Below are 27133 nucleotides of genomic sequence, written 5' to 3' on the forward strand. Positions count from 1 at the left end.
ACTTGGGGTTCAAACAGTATTAATTTGCCGCTGAAGGCAGCTTAGTTTGGTATTAAGTCTTTTGAGATTTGTGAGTCATCTTCGGGGTATACCTGGTCATTTCTTATATACAAAGGTAAAAGCATCGTTTTTGACAATCCTGTTGTCCCACCAAAGTCAAACAAATCCATTGCAATTGTTTTATCTCTAATGGCGCCTCTTCTCGATGAGGGTTTTACGCTCTGGATGGATAATTGGTACAACTCACGGAACTTTCAAAGTTATTGAAAGAAAGGAAAACTGACACTTGTGGCACCATGAAACTGACCAGGAAGTGTGTACCTGATAAAGTAAAAAGTCAAAAGTTGGATAAGGGTGAAATAGTTGTATTGCATAGCGAAGATGTCATAATCATGAAATGGTGCGATAAACGAGTTGTCTCTCTTATTTCAACCTTCCATTCCCATGAAATGGGAGTGAAAACTAGCAAGACTGGTAAGCAAGAAATTAAGCCAGTTTTGGTACTTGAATATAATAAACAAATGGGAGGGGTTGACTTGAGGGATCAAATGCTACACAGTTATCAGCTTGAAAGAAAGAGGGGGCAGAAATGGTATATAAAGATTTCCAAAAGGCTGCTAAATGTTACTGTTTTGAATTCCTATCTCATTTGGAAATGTACCAACCAAAAAAGTGAACATTTTGCCTTCAGATTAGAACTGGTAAAAATGTTATTTGAAACCTATGGATCCCAAGTGCAGAGAAATGTAAGTGGTAGACCATCGATCGAACCCAAACCAGCTCGGCTAACCGAAAGACATTTCCTTTACCTCATTCCACCTACTGCAAACAAAGTGAATGCTCAAAGAAGATGTCGTGTGTGTTCCAAGAGAGGAATTAGAAGGGACACTAGGTACTGGTGCCCAAAATGTGAAGCTGGAGGGAGAATGTTTGAATGTTTCGAAGATTACCACACAAAACTCATCTTTTAAGGCATGAAAAACTTGTATAACTGTCCTAGACTTTTAATGTAGGCCTATTATATATTTTTTTAAAGCCAGTAATTTGCTGTTTAATTTGGTGAAAGAATTGTTAAAATATAATTATAGTTGTATACGTTTATTGTAAAAATGTTCCGAGCCTGCTGGAAAGCCAAAAAAACCCACGCAGCAGGGTTGGTCTTTATTAAAAAAACTCGCGCGTTGAAGGGTTAAATAAAACAGATGGCAAACTTATATCAATCACCCTGTATATAACGCTACCAAAACCGACCCATCCCTCATACAAAATGACCAAAGAATCTTCGCCGCTAACATCAGGTTTGATTCATTAATTTAAATAAGAAATAAATAATACAATAAAATACTAGATGTACAATGCAGATGTTTGCTTGAAATATTGTGCGGAGCTAGCATATTAATCCAGTACTTTTCTAAAGTCAATGCTACATCTGTTCCTTATAAAAGAGATAAAATACTTGCAGTGTCCAATGTCAATGATATATTTGGTTCACGTAAATGAATTGTCTACTTGCAGCAGTGGCGTAACAGATTTTTACGGGCCCCCCTGCAAACTTACTTTTTGGGCCCTCCTCTCATGAGTTATTTTTAGACCACCAGATACAACATAATGAAAAGCCCTCCCCCCAGAGTTATTTTTGGACCACCGATACAATGATAAAACAGATTAATTATATATAGAGTGCTAAATAAATTACGGGTTATGTTACATAAAAGGTTTTGTTAAGTATTTCAGTCATGGTTTGATGAAAAAGTTACATCACTACATCATTATATCAAAATCAGTGTTTGTAAATAGTTTTGAAATAAAATAAAAATACCTTATTTTCCATCCTTATCAGAATGTTTATATCAAGGAGGTTTTACATTTATTTATCACACATGTTATCAATTTTTATTATCCTGATAATTAGACAAATTCGTTAATTACAAGGTAAAAATGTGGTTCGAATTCCCCTATAAACTGTAAGCCTCTTAGGCGCGATTACACCAAATTCTCGCTAGCGATGGTTTAGTTAAACTTCGGTTAAAACTAACCGATGATTTAAACCACAGTTAAGGAAATCTGGTTTCACCAACAAAAATGCGTCGAAACTAACGCTGGTTTTATAAACGAGAGTTTAGAGTAAAATCCAGTTGGGGGTGGCAGTTAACTGTCGTAATACCGGGCTGTTACGGGAGCAAGTAAACATAACCTAGAAAATAAATCAGTGTTTATGAGGTAGTGAAAACAAAACTGAAGACAGCAAACTTACAGGAATACAATAGATTCTGAGCAAAATAACAACAGAAAGCAAGAATAAATACCAAAACAATTAACATAAGTAAATAAAGGCAAAGCAATGCTGACCAAACATATTCGAGGAACAAATTGATTGAGTTTTGCAGTCGAGTCGAGTCAAGACTCAAAATCCAACTTTTTACAGGGATGTTCAATATTCTGTTTGTTCACTAACCAGTTTGGTACATTGTAAGTAGTGAAAAAAAAAAAAACTGGGGTCAAAAGAATTACAAGAATGAGACACAATATAGATAACGCCAAAATAATTATTTTCTATAAAATACTAGCTGAATAATGACAACTTAGGTTCAGATTTTGCTTTAATTACGTCTGACCGAACGCAAAACAATTGTTTGAACGTTGGGTTAAGGTTACCCAAAGCCGGGAGAAGGAAAAGGAAGCCTATTTTTTCGAACAGTGTTTAAAATAATAAATTTGATAATGTTGGTAGAAGAGCCGGGACACTATTTTTAGCCGGGATAAAAGAGTACGGCTCTTGGTCGCCAATCAGTTCAATGCGGTCGCTGATCACAGATATATGCCTTAACTAAAAACCTTGTGGGATAACCTAAAGCAATGCACTATGTGGGATAGTCTAAACACAGTAGTGGTTTGTATTCATTTCCTAAAGAAAAAGGCTAAACGTTTTTGATAGTTCATATCTAATTAGTTATGTGGGCCGGTTAAATACCCAGTGGGTAGGTAAATATAAATTGGGTATTTACCCCAGGCCCGGGTAAATACCCAAAAACTGGGTATTTATAATTTGTATTAAAGTTAGAGAAGATTGAGATTTTTTTCGCAATTATTACCCTGTCAGGATAGTAAAATGATTATAAAATGTGTTAAACAATAATTTCATATGGTCACTACTAGCATTTTACTTCTGGGTATAATAGCCATAAATACTAGGGTGGGCTGAAAAAAAAATTATTTTTTTTCCTTAATGCTATACCGAAAAAAACTTGTCTCTATGATGGGTTATCAAAATGCAACAAAGAAAAAAAATCTATACCTAACCTCCAGCTAGCGCGTTACACTTGAAATTTCAAAATTTCACTCAAATCATAGGATTTTTATAATTTTTTAAAAGTATCTAAACCTTTATATATTAGTTTGCTATAGTGAAAATAATTTATTTTAGAGTTACAAATAGTCAATAAACTATAGGAAGTTTTGTATTTTTTTAATTTGAGGTGGCACAAAGGCCTTCAATATAGTAAATTTGTGACGTTTTTAATGCTAACCAACTGCAGTGCAGTACATTCTCTAACTTTTTTATACCCACTACTAATGGGTTTTTAGATCTATAATGTTGGTACTTAAATTTAAAAAACCTCTTGGAAAATTAAATAAAGATATAAGCAATTTACATACATATATCAAAATGGATTTAATGAATACAAAATAGATTGTTAAATACAAATTTCAATTCCCAAGCTGCAAAATTGTATTTGACTCTCACAGAATAGTTATTTGCATATTTGGAACCTTGAAATCATGTTTGCTTGTAAAACTTGGCATTGAAGCTCGTGATAGCAGTGTTGTTCGGATGAAACCATCTCTGTTCTTGACGCCAACAACTTTTGAGGAGGCTTCAGTTATTTCACACAGCGCTCAACTGCTTGTGTGTGACACGGGAATTTATGAAAGTTCCATTCTTCTGCTGTGCTGGCAGTTGAAATCTTGGCCCACATTTCTTCTTCGGTTACTCTTCGTAACAGAGGTGGTGGATAAATAGCTGTAGCAGTCCAATCAATAATTTCTTAATATTCTTTTGCCTGGAAGTTGAGTTTTGGACATTTAAAAGTTCGGACTAGCTTTTTTTTGGAAGCCACAGCTCTTGATTTAATTACTCTTCTAAACCCCAACTCTCTGATATGAGCCCTTTCATCAACGGTCATACTCAGTAGCAAGTTTTCTGGATGTGCGAAAAAAGCATTTCTTTCGATCACAGGATCAACTTACCTTAAACAAGTTTTCTGGCAGGAATCTTGACGATGTTATTAAATCGAAAACATGTTTTGGTCTATCAGTAAGGTATTTACCGGTACTTTTTAGCGAATTTCCCATATTACCTATTACCGTAGTACTCATGGTAAGACCTGGACGCGGGACCGATTTTTTTTTCGTTTTGAGGTCCCTAGAGGCCAAAAACACCATCCGTTCAAATTCATATATATATATATATATATATATATATGTGTCCGTTAGCACGATAACTCGAGCAAAAATGATCCGATTTTGATGAAATTTGGTACAAACGTGTAAACCTACGTTTATTCGAACGAGTTCGCGATCCAGCATGATCGGACCATGGGAACGGGGGTTTACAAAAGGGGGGTACACCTGCGCATCGTTTTATAGGGTAAAAATAGGTTTTTCCCATTTTTTACCCAAAATATATACAATTTAGCAATTTCTTTCCAAACCATTTTGTAGAGCTTAAAAAAACAAATAATTTGGTATATTGAAGCGTTATTATGCGCCTAATGGTTACAGAGAAAATTTCAAAAATTTGTAAATTTAAAATTCCCATGTTATTTTTATGGAGAATAAGTAAACTGTTGTAGTTTGCTTGATTAAGAACATATTTTGATCAAATTTTGAAAATGTTTTTATTTCTTACTAACTATTAACATAAAAAAAAAACAGTTTTACCCTCCCTGATGCAGCTTGTTGAATAAGTACTAGTTAAACTAATTCTATTTAAATCGGGAATAAATGTTATATTTTTAATCTTCATGATGATGATCTTTGATCTTCATGATGGCTTTATATTTTTAAGTAGACATTTCAGTGTAAATCCAATCAGTCAAATGGAAATTCGCTTAGTCTGCAGGTTTGCTGCGGCGGGGGTATTTATTCTATCTTGGAGATTCGATCTGAATGATTGTTTTTCCCTTCTAACCTTGTTCTTATCTATTATGAGGGAATCGTCCTCTTTAGTTACAGGACCTAGGTCATGAAGTACACTAGAGGCAATAGCAGCTGTTGCTCTGTCCGAAACCCCAAATCGGTCACTTGCCAATACGGTATTTTTTAATTGTATACGCATTTGCCACTGCTGTTTAGTAGAACTCAGAATAGGAATGTAGTCGTCATCAGACTTTTCTTTTTCCATTAAGATTTTGTCTGGATCTATGTTTGACTCCGTCACATTCTTAGAGCATGAAGGCTGGGAATATGAAACTGGTGGAATGTTAGACGACACAACCCGATTTTTTATTTCCTTACGTTGCAGTCTTTTGATTATTTTTTTCGACTCCTTCTTGTCTACATTTCCAATTTTTCCTTGTCCAAGATAACTTTGGAAATACATAAACTTAAGTTCAAGCACGGGAATCTTTTTGTCTTTTTCACATTTACATGAAATTGACAAAGGGCACTCACAGATCTCAGGGACTTTTTTGCAGTTGCATGAGTATGTTATTTTACATTTACATACAGATACATCAAATAGTGATAAAGCCTTTTGCCTGAACTCTTCAACTTTTTGTTTGTACTTCTCTTTTTCCTTGTCACGCTTAAAGGACTTCATTAGATTACGGTAGCTATCATGGTATAAGTTTATTAACTGAACGATTCTGTAAGGCGTCACTGTTAATATTGATGCTTTGTCAAAGACTGCTTTTACTTTTGGAGCAACAATATTTGATATCTGAGAGAAACTAACAGACTTGTTACTTTCTAATGCTAGTACATACTGTTCATGGAAACAGCCCTAATAACATCCTGGTAATTTGGAAGCTTACTTACAGGCAATTTCCTTGGACAGCCAAACAATGGACAATCAAAGTCACTCCGAGTCACTTTCTTTGCAACGGCCATTACGCACAATAAACTTAACTCAAAAAATTATAAACATAATTTACAAGATCAACTTACAGCAGCTAAACGTCAATCCAGAATCGTACACAGATGTAAACTGCCGAGTGACAGGCCGTCTCAACGTCTCCCCGCGAAGTGCATTGTGGGTGTGTGGAGAGTATGGGTGGGGGAGCCCGGCAAGGCCGCCGGGTCATCGCCCGAACTCGCAGCTGTCATCCCGCACTTGACTCAAAAATGTGTCATTGTAATGACTATTGCGCTACCTCAGATTAATACAATTAAACTTCTGCAATTACTTATTGTATTTTCAAGGCTCTGTTCTAACGTAATATCACTATAGCAGTCCAATATGCAGGTATTTAGATGCTTTAATTACATTTACAAAAGCTTATAATTTGAGTGAAATTTCAAGTGTAATGCGCTAGCTAGAGGTTAGGTATAGATTTTTTTTCTTTGTTGCATTTTGATAACCCATCATAGAGACAAGTTTTTTTCGGTATAGCATTAAGAAAAAAAATAATTTTTTTTTTCAGCCCACCCTAATAAATACCCAGGCCTGAGCATAAAGCATAATCGGCATAAATGCCCTGGCCGCATGGTCTTACTGGTCCTGATAACTTATGATTTTTTAATTTCTATGATAGATATGATTGTGGATTGTGATTCTAGAAGTGATTGTGAACCTGGATTCCTTACTGTGAGACCAGGCCTCTCCTCTACTCTTCCCATACGTATAAGATTTCCTATTGATTGTCTCATCCTCCTGTTTTCAATATTCCTCCTTTAAACTCAAGAAATTGTCTGTTCTTCCAACAAAACTGATTGACTGTTTAGATTTGTCTATAACCTCCTAAATATTACAAACATCAATATTTACTCCCAAAAAGCTGGTGAGTTTCTTTTTATATACAGCTGTTTTTGTTTTAAAATTTGATTTTAATGTAATTCTTATGGGGGAAATGCGACCTTTGAGAGCGTCTCGTGCCCTTAAGGGTAACAGTTTCAAATTCTAAAACCTTTATGCAAAACTACGAATTGAGACGAATTATTTGACAACTCAAACGTTAAAATCGATCCAGAAATAACGGAGGAATTTTGTTCACAAAAAAACAGCCCTCACGTATTAATATAAGAGATCCTTATAGCACATGTCTCCAATTTTAGTATAACCAGCTGTTTCAAATATTTGTGTCCATTTCAAAGTATTCATCTGTTCAAAATGTAAACTAACATTTTCTCCCTAAGAATAACATGGGAACTTTAAAGGCCACTGGGAAAGAGCCCTGATGGAATTCCCAAGTGTTTTTGTTTGATGGCAAAACTACATGCTAAGACCTTTCTAACGACACCTTGTGCATGGTGATCAGTAGCACCACCGCTCTAAAACAATTATGACAAAAATATGCCTAGCGTATTAAATATATAGATATTGTCTTGAGTTTTGTCTGGAACTCTTTTCTTGGATAAGTTAGTTGTGTAGTTATATTTTCTTCCTTGTACTCTTAAGTGAAGTGCTATTTACTCTAAAAAGTACTTATGAATGTTATAACATGAGTATTTAAGTTAAACATTTTGAATATAATTTGACTTTTGGTCTCAGAGAATTCATGAATGAATAATTGTGTGACTAACCTGTGTTTACGCAGGTAATTCTCTAATGTAGCCATTAGAGTGGTTGCCTCGATGAGCACGACCTCATCTCGACACTGAGGTCGCATCACTGACCACACATCCCTCCAGGCAGTAGACAACACTCGTGTGCGCTGAGAGTCAAGCGAATGTAGCAAGCAGCGGCGAGACTTTTTGGAGCGCAGCTGGCTGTCTACCAGATCATTAAGATGAGAACTGCAAAGAATAATTCACCAGATAAAATATTTAAGCACAATGTTCATCTAATGTTTCCTATGTTAAGTTCATTAAAGTGAGTACAGTAGACCTCTTAACCGACCCTAATAGGACCCGCTCTAGGTTGGATAACTCAACAGGTCAGTTAAAAGCAGCAATCCCAAAAAACATAACATAATGAAGTGCTATTCATTGGGAATTGAATAATCATTATTTTGCATTGTTTATAAATGAACTACAATTAATTATCTCCTTTTTCGAAGTGAATTTTCCATATAGGGAATAAGCTATTACCGTAGGTCTCATGGTAAGACCTGGACCCGAGACCGATTTACTTTTTCGTTTTGAGGTCCCCAGAGGCCAAAAACACCATTAAGTTTAGATTAACCGTTAAAATATCTAAAAAATATATATTAAGGATTTATGTAGGCCTACTTCATATATATATATATATTTAAACATATATAAGTAGGTAATATCATGTTACTTCTAGGCCAAAAAAAGTACAAATTCAATAATTTAATGAAACTAGTGTCCCTGTTGCTCGAATTCGAACAATTGCTATGTATTACAGCAGTGTTTCCCAACCAGTGTGCCGTGGCACACTGGTGTGCCGGGAGGCCTCTGTAGGTGTGCCGCGAAATTTTAAGTAGTTAAACAATTTTTATCAAGAAAGAAACTTTTAATGAGCAAACGTCGAGCACAAATTTCCCACTAGAACTCAAACCAGGGTTTATTAAATTTTTCTCACTCATTATTGGTAAATTCATACAAAATTTCAATCAAGCTCAATGTTTTATTATTATTTAAAACTTTCCACTTAATAAACACTAAATAATGTACGCATGTTAGATAACGAATGTGAGTTTTATATTTTTTACCTTATATATATATATATTTATTAGTAAAAAATAGGTTTTACGGAGTAAGATTTAATTGAAAAAAAGAGTTTTTTATGCACTTACTAAACGTAATTTTAACCAACGATATTTTGTAGACAAGTGTGCCGTGACTACAAACTTGTTCTAGTTAGTGTGCCCTGAACGGAAAAAGGTTGGGAAACACTGTATTACAGGCATTATTTTAAAACAAATAACAGTCATAATTTTTAATAACTTTAAAAGATTTGACTCGAAGATTATGGAACACTCAAGATGTACATAACAGATCGAATAATCAAAATTTCTTGTAATCTTATCATTTTTCAAAAGCTGATCTTGTTTTTTAGTTGTTTTTAGCCTTACTCATAGCCGCACTAGGTTGTCTATTATAACGATTATATATAAAAAAAAAACACACATTATTTATATTCCTTCTCCTTGGTGGTGTTCGATGACTCCTATGTTTCCATAGTTTGCAAATCGGCTCTTTCAGTGGTTACTAAGAAATGCAGCACAGCGTTAATTCAGTTTTGTTTTTAGTATATCAATTTATCCAGGCTCTCTCGTTTTTTTCCATTTTAATATTTACGCCAACCCAAATTCAAACAGTAAATATTTTATTTCAACCAAGTAAGTAAATTCCTGTAGCAAACTAACTTTTAAATTAGCAAACTTATTGACTGTTTACTAATAACATATGTTCTTCTTCTCACTTTTAATTTCTGACAACAGCGAGTTTCATAACTATTTCTTTCCCATGTTAATCTTATGGAGAAATACGAAACTTTAAAGGGCCTCACCCTCTAATTACTTCCCTAAAAAGAAAGTTTTCTGCACAACTTCACGTTACGCTTTTTCCAATGACACCAAGAACATATCAATCGGCTCAGTAGTTTTGGAGGAGTATTTGTCACAAAAAAACTGCTTGCGTATTAAATAAGTATAGATTTGATGTTTTTCAATACTAATATGTTAAAATTTCGCCTCTTTTAGGCCATTTTCATATTTTTCAGGAAAAAGTATACAATTAAAGAACTATCTAATATATAAAATTCTCGTGTCACAGTGTTTGTCTGCAAACTCCTCCGGAACGACTTCACCGATTGTTATGAAATTTGGTGTGTAAATTCTGTAGGTATAAGAATCGGACGTAAACTATTTCCCGTTTCGAAATTCTTAAAAGGGCTCCGCCCCAGTGGCTCTGGAGTTTCCCATGTTAACCTTATGAGAAATGGAATTAATGAATCTTAACAGCTGTTTCAATTAAACAAGTTGGTTCTGTTCTATGATGTTCAATAGCATTAAAGTTACAAGGATTACCAACAGGGTGCAGCACTATTATTTCTTTTACATTTATGACAACAGCTAATTTGCAACCAAAAGGTGAGTGAGCGTAGCGAACGAACTTCAACCTGGAGGCGAGTTAGCGTAGCGAACAAGCTAACCTGAAGGCAAGTGAGCGCAGCGAACGAGCTCCAACCCAAAGGTGAGTGAGCGTAGCGAACGAACTTCAACCAGGACGTGATTGAGCGATGCGAACGAGATCATCTTGAAAATTAAACGTAACGGTACTTTCTTTCCATCGGTCTGTCTTAGGGGAAACCTATAACTTAGGCGATACGAAGTTCGCCGGGTCAGCTAGTCTATATATATAATACGCTAAGCCGATTTTTGTGAACAGAACTCCTCCCTCATTTTTGGACCGATTTTGATGATTAAAGTGTCAAACAAATCGCCCTGATCTGTAGTTTTGAAAAGTGTTTTTCGTTTTTTGATATCTTTGTTAGTTTAGGCAGGATCGTCCATCAAAGTTGGGTTTCCTCCCATAAGATTAACATGGGGAATTCTAAATATTTAATTGGAAACTTTGTCTCCACTAATTCGAGAGAACGGCTGGGCGTAGAAACTTGGTAGATGTGTCCAAGGAAAGGTCTTGGTCTGTAGATGAGTTATCAAAAGAAAAACTAAGTAAATTCGCTTAGGGCTCTGTCCCAGAAGCCTTTAAAGATCCCTCCACAGATTTGTTTACATTTTGGCCATGTGGATAATACTTTTTAATGAAACAGCTGTTAATTTTAAAATTGTATTTTAAACAACACACATTTTATTGGGAGTTACTGAATTGTCCAAAGTATTATTTTCTGTTTTTAAAATTGATTTTCCTCTGTATCATTTGTGTTGCAATATAAAGTTCCATTACGAAATCAGTGGAAAATCCTTTTATCACAATAACTCCTACAATTGTTTCTTATTGAACTATCTTATATCTATTTTACGTGTTGGTGTCTGCCTTTTTCATACCTTTTCCCTATATTTTATCATATTATTCTAGACAGATCATCATAGGTTCATGAGATTGTTGTCATGCATGCTTTCAATCATTGAAAAAATCTTCGATTGTGTAATACAATACAAAATAATACAAGTGCAGAAGGGCACCCATTTGAGCCGAGTCCATATTTTGTTAAACTAATAGTGTAGTTTACAGCAACTGGATAAGACATTTTACAATATTTATGTAGAAATATGTGCATGATTTAGAAAGTCATTAAGCTGGAAAACTGCAATATACTGCAGACTTTTCAGGGGGGTTACTTTGATGTATTCATTCAGCTTAAAAAACATAATATAGATATGTATGTATGTACAAATAAGAACTTGAATTCTTAGAGAGCCTTAGAATGTTATTAGACTAACGAAAAGGGTTGTACATGTTTACTAGCGCTACTCAGCAACAAAAACCTTTTAATTTATCTCTAAAATAAATATTCTTAAAGTGCACTGAGCAGCAGCAAACAAAATATATGTAACTTCCCAAAAAAGTTACAAACTGCTCAAACTCGCATTGTGACATTTATAATTCGGCTTATATTTCTCCAACAGATAATTCATCTGCAGAAGAATTTTATTGTGCTCTTACCGTGTCTGATAACATCTAAACACAGAAACCTTGCATAAAATGGTACCTATCTTGACAAATTATTTGCAGTGGCCTATCCTATTATTGTGACCATGGCCCACTGGATTGGTAACATTATTGAAAATAACACGACATTTTGGCTGTAAAAATGGCCCAATGAGTATTTAAGCAGTTACTGTCATGACAAAATGGTCTTATCCTTTTAAACTAGGTCTGATCTATGATATGAACTGACACGACGTGACGAAGGAAAAATCAAACTTAGACTGTAACGGATATATCTCTCTTTGAAGTTAGTACGTGTCTTCCCCAAACAGATTTTTTTTTCAAATAAAATCATAGATTAATCTGCATTACACTGATGAAATCACGGAAGTGTTTTTAACTACAAAAAATCCACCAATACGATTTTTATACTGTTTAAAGGTTTTTCCAAAGGAAGAGATACCAGATAGTATACTAACAACTCCAAAGACGTACATTATGGGATATATGTTATTCATTGAATGATCAACCATATTTGGTAACTAAAACAATTAATATCATTATTGTTTTTACACTTATTAATCTTTAAACAATGCTATATGCTCAAAATATGTATAATTTCACTAAATTTAGTGCAGTTAGATGAATTTCCGTGAGCCTTGAAAGTAACCGTCGATTTCGGCGGGTTTCACCTAGTTAAAGATATTAAAAAACTAATATTATTTTTAAATTCCTTGTTTAAAAACTAATGCAATTTCAGTCTATATTTCATTTTAAATAATTTTAAAACTTAAACATGAAATAAAAGAAATGTTATCAAAAATGATAATCTTAAGATAAAAAGATAACAATTGATTTAAATTGAAAATAAATATTACCAATGAAAAGCTTATTAAAAATTGATGCTATCTATCTATCTATCTATCTATCTATCTATCTATACTATTATAAAAAAGAGGTGGTTGCTGTATGTGTGTATGGGAAAAGTAAACTCGAAAAATACTGATCGGATTGGGCTGAAATTTGGCATGATGATAGCTCACATTCCCGATTAACACATAGGCATATTCTTATTTCAAAAATCCTTTCGGGCTCCGCCCCAGTGGCTCTGGAGTTTCCCATGTTAACCTTATGAGAAATGGAATTATTGAATCTTAACAGCTGTTTCAATTAAACAAGTTGGTTCTGTTCTATGATGTTCAATAGCATTAAAGTTACAAGGATTACCAACAGGGTGCAGCACTATTATTTCTTTTACATTTATGACAACAGCTAATTTGCAACCAAAAGGTGAGTGAGCGTAGCGAACGAACTCCAACCTGGAGGCGAGATAGCGTAGCGAACGAGCTAACCTGAAGGCAAGTGAGCGCAGCGAACTAGCCCCAACCTAAAGGTGAGTGAGCGTAGCGAACAAGCTCCAACCTAAAGGTGAGTGAGCGTAGCGAACAAACTTCAACCAGGACGTGATTGAGCCATGCGAACGAGATAATCTTGAAAATTAAGAAGTTTAACGGGGCAAAGCCCGCGGGTTACAGCTAGTTTCATATATTATAAGTTTCTCTATGATGAAAAATAGTTGAAATAAAATAGTTTAATGTCTTAACTTAAATTAATGTCTTAAGTGAAACGGGTCCAGGTCTTACCATGAGTACTACGGTAATAGCTTATTCCCTATATGGGAAATTTGCTAAAAGGCCACCAATCTCTTAAAAACAAAAAAATATATATAGCCGTGTGTGATCGCTACTTACGATGGTGGCAACGCCATAATAATTGCAGTCACGTTATTCGTGTCTTACACAATTGCGGCAACATCCGCGATAATCTCCTGCGATTATCTCAGCATCCATGACTATAGGCCTAATTGTCCATATCTCTGATCATTATCTCAATCGCGACGAGAGTCGTGATGATTTTACGTATCGCGGCAACTAATAACTTCTATCAGTTACTTTTTAAACTAACTAACTTCTAACTTCTATCAGTTACTTTTTACGGGACTAACTAATAACTTCTAACTAGTTAGAATTTTTTACTAACTTTCCCAACTATGTTATTGTATGTCATTAAAGTGTTATAAAATCTCTACAACTTAAGCTATATGTCGTTTTGTACTGGTTTTGTTAAATCTATATATTAATTTGAAACTGTTTTTCTTTGTCATAGCTATTTTGAGAGAACGGCTGGGCGTAGAAACTCGGTAGGGGTGTCTAAAGAAAGGTCTTGGTCTGTAGATGAGCCATCAAAAGAGAAACGTGGTAAATTCCCTAGGGGCTCTGCCCCAGTAGCCTTTAAAGTCCCATCCCATGTTATTCTTATGGAGGAAAACGGGGTTTTTGTCACAGCTAATTTGAGAGAACGGCTGGGTGTAGAAACTTGGTAGGGGTGTCTAAAGAAAGGTATTGGTCTGTAGGTGAGCCCTCAAAAGAGAAACGAGGTAAATTTCCTTGGGACTCTGCCCCAGAGGCCTTTAAAGTTCACTCAGCAATTTTGTTTACATTACGACCATATGGATAATTTTACACTACTTTTAATGAACCAGCTGTTAATATTAAAATTGTATTCAAAGGTCTACTGAAACTGCCAAAATTAAATGTTTACATTATTATTTATGATTTTAAATGGATTCTCCACTGCATGGCAAGTTTTTTATAGTTTCAACAAAATGATGAATTTATGATACGTTTTAAATGTTTTGTTCAAAAATCTATGCTTAATTGCTCTTAGAAATTTTTTAATTATGAAATAAGTGTGATATATCAATTTAAAAGGAATATATAATTATTCCTTATCGGGTTAGCTTATATTTATATTGTAAGGTTGGAACTTGCCTTTTTTTCCCTACTTTCAATTACCATTTAATTTTTAATTTAAGAAAGAACACCAGAAATTCATTTATCGGTATAAAAGTTTTTGACAATCGGGTTAAAAATTGTGTCATAGATGAGTACGTTGAGGATGAGAGCTCAGTTCAAGTTTTGGAATAGACTAACTACGGAGTATGTTTCATCTATGGTTTTGGTGAAGTAGGTGAACTAATGTCAATTCAGGTATTTAAAAACATGTGTACAGGGTTTTTACTTTGCTGTACACATGTAACAACGCATCTAAACCTCTCTACATACAAAGCATTCGGAAACACAACAGTGTCATCACATCTAATCGCATTTGCATAATTTGTTACCAAGGCTGGACTAGGTTATGGATTTGGTTCCGCAAATGTTCAAGATTTGTGATAAAATTTCCTACAATTATGGTTCATTCCATCCACGAAATACATGCACAGCTTTATGTTATCGATCTGGCCAAGGCAAAACTATCCCATAAGTTAATGAATTATCAAGTAAGAACAGGATGATTAAATACATGGGTCGATGTGGCAAGAGAAGGAATTACAATTGCTTAGATCGAAGTAAGAATCTTACTGCTTTCTAGAGAATCAGATATTTTTATCAAATACAAAAAAAAGAGATTTAATATGCTGATAAAATTCTGTGTTTTTATGACCAAAGATGAAGATTCACTTATAAATCCGGATACAATCTGAATGATTTTCCTAAAGCAGATTGAATTAGTTGTTAGTAATAAATATTAACTCTTTCCGTAACATGATAGACTAATTATATGAACTCATTCTCCCATAAAGTGAAAGTGGCTTTGACATGAAACAAACTCATGAACAAACAATTATAAGACTCCTAAAAAACCTTTTGGGCAACCTAAAGCCGATAAAAAGGTAGGAAATATTGTGTTAAACGAATTCATCAATCACGTTTTTTAGAGAACACAATCGTCATATTTATTTATGTTTATCCTCCCTTTATTTAACTACGATTTTAATGACTTCACTCTATCTATCGCAGTTAGCTGAATTTACATAAAACCAAGATTAACCGTCGATTTCGACGGGGCTCTACTAGTATAAGTAAATACAATCTTGTCAATTTATTTGTAACTATTTATTTTCCACTAAGGCTACTTAAATGAGAGATTTTCAATTATATGAGAGATTTACACTAGCTGTGTGTCCGTTCTACGCACGGGGATCTTATAGTAGTCGGTTGAAACCTTATATAAAGAACAGTAGTTGGTTTGCATATTTTCAGATATGCTGGCCAAACTATTATATATAAACAAATATTTTCAGATATGCTGGCCAAACTGTTATACATAAACAAATACAGTAGCCTATCTGACAGTTTCAAGTCCAAAAAATGCTTTATAGATCCACTATAGTCATAGCCCTAAAGTAGGCCTAGAATTGAAAGCTACTTTCCACGATGGTTAAAAGTAGTTAAAATACTTCCTCAACGTCACCATTAAACTAGAGATGTGCGAGTACTCGAGATTTCGAGTTCAGTAGAGTACGGCCTTGAAACTCGAGCTTATTTTTGAACTCGGCAGTTTCGAGTGGTTTAAAATTGTAAAAAATCAATATTTGTTCAAATGTAACTTGTGTTTACATCAAATGCTTTATAATGTGTATTACTGTAGATTCTACGGTAATACAAATATTTCTACAGTGTAGAAATAAGCAAGAGGTAGTTGTCCTAACCTATTTATATAGCTGTCACAACAGAATAGGTCAACTCAAAGCAGTCGCTGGCGACTGACTGGCAGTGGCAATGGCATAATCTGGACTTGACACAGAATCACATGATCGGTAGTGATTTTGTTTTAAAGTACTGTTTCACAATAGAAAATTCCACTACTGAACTGTTAAGTAAGCAATAAATCTATGTTTAAAAAAGTCAGAATAAAGGCAAAACAATAGAAGGGAGGGAGGAGTTGGGCAATGACCTCGAAATGAGCGGCATAGCAACAGGCAACAGTGAGTGGTGTAGGGGTTTGGGGGGGAGGGTGAGACCTTTGAGCTATATTTAGACCAGACTTTCACCACTTCCCAAAATGGCTGGGTAGGGGCAGTGGGATTACAATAGCAGGTTTTTTCCTTGCCTGGTTTGACTTTTGTCTTTTTGTGTAGGAGATTTGAATCTTAAAAAATACAATTTGAACTGACCACAATTATTTAGCATTCAACAAGCAACAATCCACATACAATCTGCAAGGGACCAGGAGAAATATTATTTGAATTAGAGTTAATGCCATGATTTGCATTTTTACATCAAAATACAACATTGCGCAATCATGATGTTTTGGGTCATTGACCTTAATAACGCATCTGTTATAAGTTTATAATTATAAATTGATGTTCCCGTGGTTGAAAATAATTATTCTGTAAACTTGTAAAACATTAGATAACTCATAAATAAGTATAAAATCATTCATAAAGACAATGGTAGCACTCCTAAAAAGGATTTAAAGATAACAACATAAAAATATCATTATACTTTCTCTTTGTTCTTCCATTTTTTCTTGGGGTTCCCTCCACGCATTCAACAGGTTACTATAATCACCCCATTCCCATTAGAGACTTCTACGCATTACTCATAATCAGCTGAGATGTTATCATCAGTTATTGATAACAGATTTTTTTTTCTTATTGTAGCTATTAGAAAGTAATAACATAGACTAAGCAAAGTATTTTTTATCTATGGTAATAAACAACAAATGTTTCTGTTACTAAAGCTTACAAATATCTCAAAATAATTAATTTGGCTTGGCCTAAATCTAGGTTACATAATATATAGTTTGTTTTCCTTCTTGACAACTTACATTAATGTGGTTAATGTGCATGGAATACAATTGATTATAGTGAATTAGCCCTAAGTCTAGGTTTCATTTGATTTCTATAACTACTATTAATTATATGGGCCTATTACATTATTCAGTACATGTTCAATCTACAATTGTTTTGTTTAACAGTAAGGTAGGCTACTAGTATGTAGGCCTATTTAAGTACTTTATTTTGAACATACATTTTGACTATTTTGACAGAATGTTTGTTTAATTGTTTTATACAAGATGAAAAAAATTTATTTTATTAAATTTAAAAAATTATTTTTCCTTTACCCACTGCCAAACCAATGGAAATTTTGTTGGCCTACTGTTGCAAAAACCACACCAACTAAGAATAATAGTAATAAACTTACAAAACTAAAGGTGAAAAGGTACGAAATAAGATTTCAAGTTTTAGAATAAATCTCTATATTGAACTTTATATTGCAATTGCAACCTTAATAACTAATAGATGCAAGTATTAAGTAATTTTAGCCAAGTATTATTCAATATTACTTATCAATAGGGATTAATGTAGTTAATTTTTAGACAAACTAGTGCCCCTGTTGCTCGAATTCGAGCAATTGCTAAATATTACAGGCGTTATTTTAAAACGAATTTCAACCAAGTCAGCAAATATTTGTAGCAAACTGTTAAATTAGCAAACCATAGCAAACTTATTGACTGTTTAATTAACATATGCTCTTCTTCTCACTTTTGATTTCTGACAACAGCTGGAGTTTCATAACAATTTTTGTTTCCAATGTTAATCTTATGGAGAAATACGAAACTTTTAAGGGCTCCAGGGCCTCACTCTATCATTATTTCCCTAAAAAGAAAGTTTCCTGCACAACTTCACGTTACGCTCTTTCCAATGACACCAAAAACATGACAATCGGTTCAGTAGTTTCGGAGGAGTAATTGTCACAAAAAATCTGCTTGCGTATTAAATAAGTATATAGATAAATATATGCTCACTTGCCTATTTTTCACAGAAGTAGAAGTTCATTTATGAGCTCTATTGTTGTTGTTTTAAAATTATTTTCTATGCATTATATTGATTTGTTACTGCACAAATATACTACTGTGCGACTCATGAACATTGACATTGAATCAATAACTCACTGGGCCACAAACAACGGACTTAAACTCAACATTGACAAAACTCAAGCAATGATTGTTGGCTACCCCAGATTAATGACTAAAATAAACTTACTCACTGCACCACGACTTAGCTTTGACGGAAAAGACCTTACCTACTGCGACAAAGTGAGAAACTTAGGACTCATAATGAATTAGTCTGACCAAGCAAATTCCACTTGTAACAGGGTTTTTGGGGCTATTCACACCTTCAAACGTTTCGCAGAATACCTTCCACTGAACTTGAAAATCATGTTAGTAAAAACTCTCATCTTGACTCATTTCAACTACTGTGATGTGGTGATCAATGACATGACTAATGATGTTTCTAGCAGACTTCAGCGAGCACAGAATTCCTGTATCAGATTCATATTTGGCCTTAGACGATGACCATGTGACTCCCTATTTCAACCTGCTTTCATTAATGAGACTAAATGAACTTCGGGAATTTCACACCCTCCGTCTTCTACACTCCATTATCAACAGTAAAATTCCTAAGTATTTATCAGATAACTTCCATTTCATTTCTGACATCAGTACCCGTTCCACTCGTAGAGGCTCTCTTCTTTTATCTACACCAATTCACAGGTCAACAGTTTTTAATAAATCTTTCTTAGTATCTGCAATTCGAATGTGGAATTTTCTTCCTGACCATATAAAATCCATAGAGAACCGTGCAGGGTTCGGGGCAGAGATAAAATCTATGATTTTGAGTAGAGGCATGAATGAGTCTCTGGCGCTGGTGTGGCGGGTTGTTGGCGGCTTGTGTGAATGGACTTTTTGGGTTTAAATTTAATTTCAACATGTTTATAATATGGTACCTTAGATTATTTAATTTTATTTATAAAGTGGATAGTTTATTTATGTTTTAGAGGTTAAGTGGTAGAGAGGACTTGCTAGTCCTAACTTCGCCTCTTAAATAAAGACATTTTTCATTTTTTTTTCATTTCATTTCAAATATAATTAATTTATTTATAATGTACTTCAGCTTGTAACAAGGTTTTTTTTCAAGTTACATGCTCTAGGCCTAAGGAGTTACTTAAACTTACACATCCTTCGATCTTTTTGGTTCAAACTCGACTCGAACTCGAGAATCGAATCCTTTGCCAATTACTCGACTCGAACTGAAAAACCTGTACTCGCACATCTCTACATTAAACATTCCGGTTGAAATTTTCACTATCAAAGGTGCTCTTGTCCTGTCCATATGGAACACTGAGAAACATGCGCTACCAACAGTTGCAACTGTTGTATGTTGTTACTGTTTACAAACTGTAATAAATAAGGTGCAATATAATGCAATATAATAACTATGATGCATCGTTGGATAACTAATTTGTAAATAGTAATGTGTCGGTACGTAAAAATGATTCTCGCTGCTACCCAACCACCGGTTCTAAGAAAAAGAACCAGTAACAAAAACCAAAGTTTACGGTTAAGAACCATAGTACATCCGACCAGCTTAAGGCGTAAATCAAGTCCCGAGGTTACAGATCTTTCTTGGTTTTGGATTTTCTCACAACATGTTATCAAAAATCAAACTTATTTCCCACTAATTGCATTATTTGTTAACAACTTTTAATGTTAACATATTGGTGACAGTTTAATCCCAACAACTTTTTGTTATTTAATAGAAGACATATTCTATAAACCATGTTTGGTTATCTAGTTAACATTTGAAGGACATTTGAAAAAATCACACAATGTTGGGTTTTTGAACGTTTTAAATTTATTTCCTAAGTAGGTGGGCCATGTATTCTAGGTAAAAGTATACCGGTATCAAGGATCATCGCAGAAATTTGGTTATGAATAATTGTTTAGGCCTACGAACCCAAGAGATTGGTCATATCATCTCTCATGGCAATTGGTCTATTGTCTGTATGGTCCAGCGATTGCAGCACATAGCGGTGAGAAGACACATTGGAAAAGCGAGTTGAGCATAATTTGTACACCTCTGTTACAATCACCCACTGCAGTTGTCACTTTACAAAAAATTAGTTTTTTAAATTTTTTTATTATAAAATTTAACTGTCATAACCTAACCGAACTAACCAAACTTTCTGATGATATAAAATAAAAATCGAATGAAGGTTTACTATTTAAAAAAATAGTTCTTTAAAAAATAAAGTGAAAAGTAAAAAAATAAGCATAATCTTGGACAAAAAGTTAATGTCGCCGGCGAGACTCGAACCGGACACACTTCGATTACCAGTCTGAGACGCTATCAACTACGCCACGAACACCGATGGACTCTAAGCGTCTCACGGTATTGGTGTTCCTCAAGAGTAGAGGACGTCACGCCCCCCACCCCTTCGCACAAGAGGTTCTCGCCAGTTACTGATGAGGAACAGGAGATGCTAAATGTAAAGTACTCTTCGTTGATATTTTGAAATTTATCACCCACCTTTAAAATAGGGGTTGCTGGGGCTAACTTAAAATGTTTAAATGGCAACCCCTATCAAGTAGCACATAATTTTAAGGAGCATTAAAAAAAGAAATTAATGCTGCAAATTCAACTTTGATACGACAAATTTTCCAAAAGTTATGACAAAAAATGTTAGACGTTAATTTGACTGGGACTTGACATTCCATCACTTTTATTTTGTTCATGTCTGTCAATTTTCAAATAACCTTCAGTACAAGTGACCAGGGTGATGTCACACACCTTTAACATGATTTTGAATTTCATCACCCACCCCAAATCCCAAATAGGGGTTGGGGAACCCACCATGAAAAAAATATTGGTTGATGGACTCAAAAAACCTCTTGCTTTATAGTTTAAGTAGGATTTATTCTACATAGCCACCTGTGTCCGTGCAGCAGAGTACAAAGCAGGTGTGGCCAGTCTAGGTGGTCCTCTTGTAGTGTCAAGTAGCCCTCAGGTAACACCACTAGAGGAGAGAGTGCTGGATGGCCTGATTGCATCAACTGATAGAACAGCCTCTCCACACTGTAAAAACACAAACAAGAACATTTATAAATACAGTAGAACCCTACTAATCTGACATCATCAATTGGTTACACTTAACAAGGATATCGTGGCATACAGCCCATTTCCCATGGGCACGTGGACATTATCACCGCCCGCCCCCCCTGCCGCCATTGCACCAAAATTAAAATCTTGTTTATCCCCCAGTCACAAAAATATCATTGTCCCATGTGAACGCAGCAAAATCTATCAAAATCTAAAGCAGGACATCTCCTGCAGCAGGGGAAACATTATGATTGTCAACAGCGATCAAGAAAAATCCCTCAGTCATGGAAAAAAATCGTCTTCGGTGATTGCTGAAAAATATTTAAAATTTCCCATTTAATATTTACCAGGCAAAATATTTAACATGTTCTATTGGTGACATCAACATTGTCTTCCACAATAAGGAAACTTTATCCGGGTTGTCTGGGATCGCGCAAGGCCACACTAAAGAAACAGGCCGTGATGCTCGTCAAGCATGACGTTGTAGCCAAGGGGAAGACGGCAATGACGTAGGTATTTATTAATTTTTTCCCCAAGGAATGATTAAAACAAGCAGCTGATCACAAACGGCAAACATTACGTCATTGCCGTCTTCTATAGTGACGTCATGCCTGACGAGCATTACGGCCTGTTATTTTAGTGTGGCCTTGGGTCGCAGTAAACTTCTGGATATCTCCTGCAGTAACAGAAACATCATCCACGTTTACGGGCAAATCCTAAACATGCTGCTCAGAATAATCTGACCTTTTCACTGTTCCGACCATGGTCTTAGTCACATAGATGACGGATTTAGCAGGATTTTACTGTAGTGATTATCTTTATACATCAAACATTCATACTTATATTTCTCCAGTAGGGTTTAATCAATCAGTAAGCCTAAGTAATTAATGTTGGATGGTATTAAAATTGATAGCTGCTACTGAACAGTCCTTAAGAAACCTCATTATGATAGGAAATAAGGTTTTTATATTTCCTATAGACATTGTGTACTTTAAAAGTTTTTCTCATTTTGTTAAGATAAAACACAAATTGAATAAACACGATGCTCTAGAAGGACAAAGACCTTACCATAAACATAAAATGTTGTTAATAATTAATAATTTATCACTTGACCTAAGTAAATCCCTAATAAAAAGTATGGTATATAGGTTTAAAAAACTTAGGCCTAATCAATTAATTTAAAAAGCAGACCGGATTTGCTTATAAGTGTACCAGTTTGTCCAAAGTTGGTAGATTTGTCTAACTAAAAATATAACATAATTGTTTAAACCTACCTTCTTCTGCAACCAACACATGGAATAGTGTTGCTCAAAATGTTCATGAGATCCTTTCGGCTGACTTGAAATGCATATCGGACTTCTTCTGGGGAAAGTACTTTATATTTAGCCTGAAATTCATCGAGTTCCTTTCCTTTGACAGTTGGGTTGTTTAGGTCCAAAATCCACTTTACAAATCCCATGCTGTTCAAATCCATTACCATCTATAAATGAAACAATAATATCTTTTAATAGAATAACTTAGAGGACTTAAGCCTACCTTGGACAAATGGGTGTTCCAAGAAGGCTACCTTTTTAGTATTGCAGATAGGGTGGCATCTATTTACCATAGGCTAGGTCTGATTGGTTAGAACCATAATCACAGACTATAGACCTCGTTGGTTATAGACTATAATTGGTCAATAGTCTGTGCCATAATCTATGTTGATTAATTGTGCGGTTACTGGCTAGGGAAGCAGTAAAAGCTTTTTTAGCAAATGAAGTAGCTATTACCGTAGGTGGTACACAGTAGCGGTTCCAAGGGACAATACACAACTAATAAAACAATATTACGCTATAGAAAGTTGTACCCATCATCCAATTTTTACAGCAGTCAGCTGATGACATGCTATGGCAAAGGCGAGCGCCAAGCGCGCGAGCGAGGGTGGGGGAAACAGCTGATTTCCAGATGTTCCATAGTTAGTTGTCAAATTGTCTGCTAGCCACTAACTATAGGCATCAATCAGCAATCAGCGGGAGCACCAGTAGCCTATACCATTGACTATATGAAACTAGTGTTAAAGTTAATACTACACTAGTTCAGTAAGAGTCAATGCTATTACTGAATTTGATATTTCGATACTATACATATTGTGACCTATGAAATGGAGAAAAACTTAAGGTTAAAAAACGTGTCTACTTGCTTGCATGATATATAACAGGTGAAATGGCAGGGTTTAGGACAATTATGGGCACAGTTCTAGCCGTTAGAAATGGCTTTAAAAAGTCACCAAACGGCTTTCAGGTGATATAGCTTCGTAGTCTACGGTAGGCTTATGTTTTGAAATTCATGAATGTAAGTTCGACATAGTTTGATTTTTTTAATGTCTACTTGCTCATGACAAAGACAAATAACAGGGGAAATGGGAGGTTTTTGGACAGTTGAACACAGTTTAGAAAGTCAGTAAACAGCTTTTAGGAGGATATGGCCGTAGCCTACAATATGTTTTGAGATTTCTGAATGCAATCATCATAGTTATTTTTTTAAATGTCTACTTATTCATTACAAACTAGTGGTCGTCCAGTGGTCGAAAACTCGACCAAAAACATGTAATCTTGTTTTGACTATTGGATACTGAAGTAGACATCCCATTTATATGGACCAGCTGTCGCAATCCTTTTTTAAACACATAGTTGTGTGAGCCAGTCACCGAATATGTGTCTTAAATTCTATTTTCTACCTTATTTTTTTGTTGCTGACAAAGTTGATGGGTCATAACAGTTTCTATAGCTCATAATAAGTCATTCCATAAGTTTTACTTGGTAAAAAACATCGAGAATCCGACAGAAATTAGTCATTTAGATCAGCGCAATCGGCTGGTGGCTCACATTAACTACGACGAATTTAATTTTAATAAAACTGGTGACAACTTAAACATGGGGATTACAGGCTTATGCTGTAAATAAAACATGTGATTGTAATTTATTCCATTTGGTTTGATTTTCTGTTTATATTTTGTTATTTCGTTGCCAACATGGCAACCCATAAAGCCCATGTTAATTTTTTTTTAATTTCAAATCCATTTTTTGTGCTTATATTTGAGGAGCCTATTTCAAGTTTCAAAGGGATTCTGCACTTCTACAGGAAAATATCTTTCTAACGGTATGCGTAGATTTTCCCTATGATGCACACGAGCTGAGAAAAAAGGTTTTAAAGAAACGTGCTTGCCTATTAATATATAGATAAATGGGGAAATGGGAGGTTTTGTACACAGTTCTAGACGTTAAAACTGGCTGTAGAAAGTCACCTAGAGGCTTTTAGGAGGATATGGCCATAGTATACAGTGTGTTTTGAAATTCATGAATGCAATCGCCATAGTTTAATTTTTAAAATGTCTATTTGCTCATGACAAAAGATAGGTGAAACGGGAGCTTACGGACAAATGGGCACGGCTTTAGGTGTTAAAAATTGCATTAGAAAGTCACCAAACGGCTTTTGAAAATTCCAAATTTTCCCAAGGGAGGACCAGCCCCATATTAGTAAAGAGAGTGTATGCAGTACTAATAGGTGTGACCAGAGTCACCCCACTCGCGGGGTGACAATGGTCAGCCAAAAAAGATTTTTTTCTCCAATCTCCTTTCAGATTAATTTTTTTTCTATAATGTCCAATAAGCAACAAGATTGCGGGTATAAATATATACCATGAACATAGAATTATGTTAAGAATTAACAAAGTTACAAATGAAAATGTGCGTTTTTTGACCATAGTTACCCCGCTTGACTTTATTTTCCTTAAAAGCTTATTAAACGTTATTTATCAAATAACAAACCAGAGCCGACACACTCTCATCGCCCCTTCCATGACTTGCATTCTTGGGAATGCCATTCCGAAATACGAACTTACCTGCCATGATTAGCCCCTCCACATTCCTACAGTATATAACCATGACATAATTCTGTCCTTGTTTATATTGAATTGAAATATACAAAATACCCCTGCCGCAGCAAATCTGCAGAGAAAGTGAATTTCAACTTATCTGATTACATTTTCATTAAAATATTTCTATAAATAAGATATATTTTTTATTCCCGATTTAAATAACATTACATTTAACAAGTACTTAGGTTTGCTGCTACAGGGAAGATAAAAAGTGTTTTTTGACCACATGTCAATATTATAGGGTGAAATAAATAAATTTGCCTAATTTTATCAAAATCAACTGCAACAGTTTTCATTTTCTCCATAAGAATTTCAACATGGGAAATTTAAACATGGGAACATTTAAAACCAACATGGGAATTTTAAATTACTTTTTTCTATTTTCCCTGTGACCGTTAGCCATACAACAGAGCTTTAATAAGTTATACTAAATTATTTCATCTTTTTAAGCTCTACAAAATGGTTTAGAAAGAAATTGCAACATTTTTTTTGTTTTTAGGGTCAAAAAAGGAAAAACCCTTTTTTACCCCATAAAACCCCCCGGTCCCATGCTCCAATAATACTGGTTCGCGAACTTGTTTGACTAAATATTATGTAGGTTTACACATTTTTACAAGATTTCATCAAAATCGGATAATTTTTGTTTGAGTTATCGTGCTAAAGGACATATATAGATATACTAGCAGAGTACCCGTCCTTCGTACGGGGTTGGAATATAAGTATAAAATGCTTATTGCAGTTATACTCAAGCTTTGCGTAGCAATAAGGGAGGACACAGTTCGATAAAATTTGCTTTTTTAAATTTACAGTATTCTATAGTATTACACATCTACCATAGCCATAATGAAAACCACTTCACCTAAACAATAGAGAAAAATAAATTATCAACAATTCGCAAAATATCACAAATTAAGATATTTATGAAATGAAAAACATAAACATAACTGTAAACAATCCTACTTTGACAGTTCTCATTGCGAATCACAGTTTTTTGTTGCTGCTTAGTTCAAATTAGCTGTTTTCATAAATGCAAAAAAATATAGTGCTGCACCCTGTTGGTAAATCTTATAACTTTTTAATGCTTTACCATATCATAGAACTAACTTTTTTAGTTGAAACAGCTTGGACTAAATTCTTTAATTCCCTTTAAATATGAATACTCATAAGGTTAACATGGGGAATTATAGAGCCACTGGGGCGGAGCCCGAAAGGATTTTTGAGATAAGAATATGGCTATATATGTTAATCGGGAATGTAAGCTATCATCATGAAAAATTTCAGCCCAATCCGTCCAGTGGTTTATGCGTGATTGAACTTCAAACACACAAACAAACACACAAACTTTCACATATATAAAAGGCAAGCCCTCACTGACTGACTGACTGACTGACTCACTCACTCACTCATCACTAATTCTCCCACTTCCCATTTACCTAGGAGGCTGAAATTTGGTACACTGATTCTTTAGGCATTAAATAGGAAAACTAAGTTGTTTTTATTCTGATCGGACTCTCGGGCTCCGCCCCAGTGGCTCTGGAGTTTCCCATGTTAACCTTATGAGTACTCATATTTAAATGGAATTAAGAATCTTAACAGCTGTTTCAATTAAACAAGTTGGTTCTGTTCTATGATGTGCAATAGCATTAAAGTTACAAGGATTACCAACAGGGTGCAGCACTATT

At 34.7% G+C, this 27133-nt stretch overlaps 1 protein-coding gene across 2 annotated transcripts in view; it reads right to left on the reverse strand.

Annotated features, from left to right (window-relative positions):
- The window catches only part of LOC128986324 (gametogenetin-binding protein 2-like), an 80133-nt gene that overhangs the window by 42035 nt on the left and 10965 nt on the right, over nt 1–27133 (reverse strand). For both annotated transcript variants that reach the window (XM_054406645.1, XM_054406644.1), the window contains exons 2-4: nt 22810–23015; nt 21368–21511; nt 7744–7956 (exon numbers count right to left, since the gene is read on the reverse strand). In XM_054406645.1, the coding sequence (XP_054262620.1) occupies nt 7744–7956; nt 21368–21511; nt 22810–23015 (563 nt within the window). The remainder of the gene's footprint in view (nt 1–7743; nt 7957–21367; nt 21512–22809; nt 23016–27133) is intronic.

The sequence above is a fragment of the Macrosteles quadrilineatus genome, unplaced genomic scaffold, assembly GCF_028750875.1.
Source record: "Macrosteles quadrilineatus isolate MER2022 unplaced genomic scaffold, UCM_ALF_1.0 Scaffold_2__2_contigs__length_208266976, whole genome shotgun sequence".
Taxonomy (NCBI): domain Eukaryota; kingdom Metazoa; phylum Arthropoda; class Insecta; order Hemiptera; family Cicadellidae; genus Macrosteles; species Macrosteles quadrilineatus.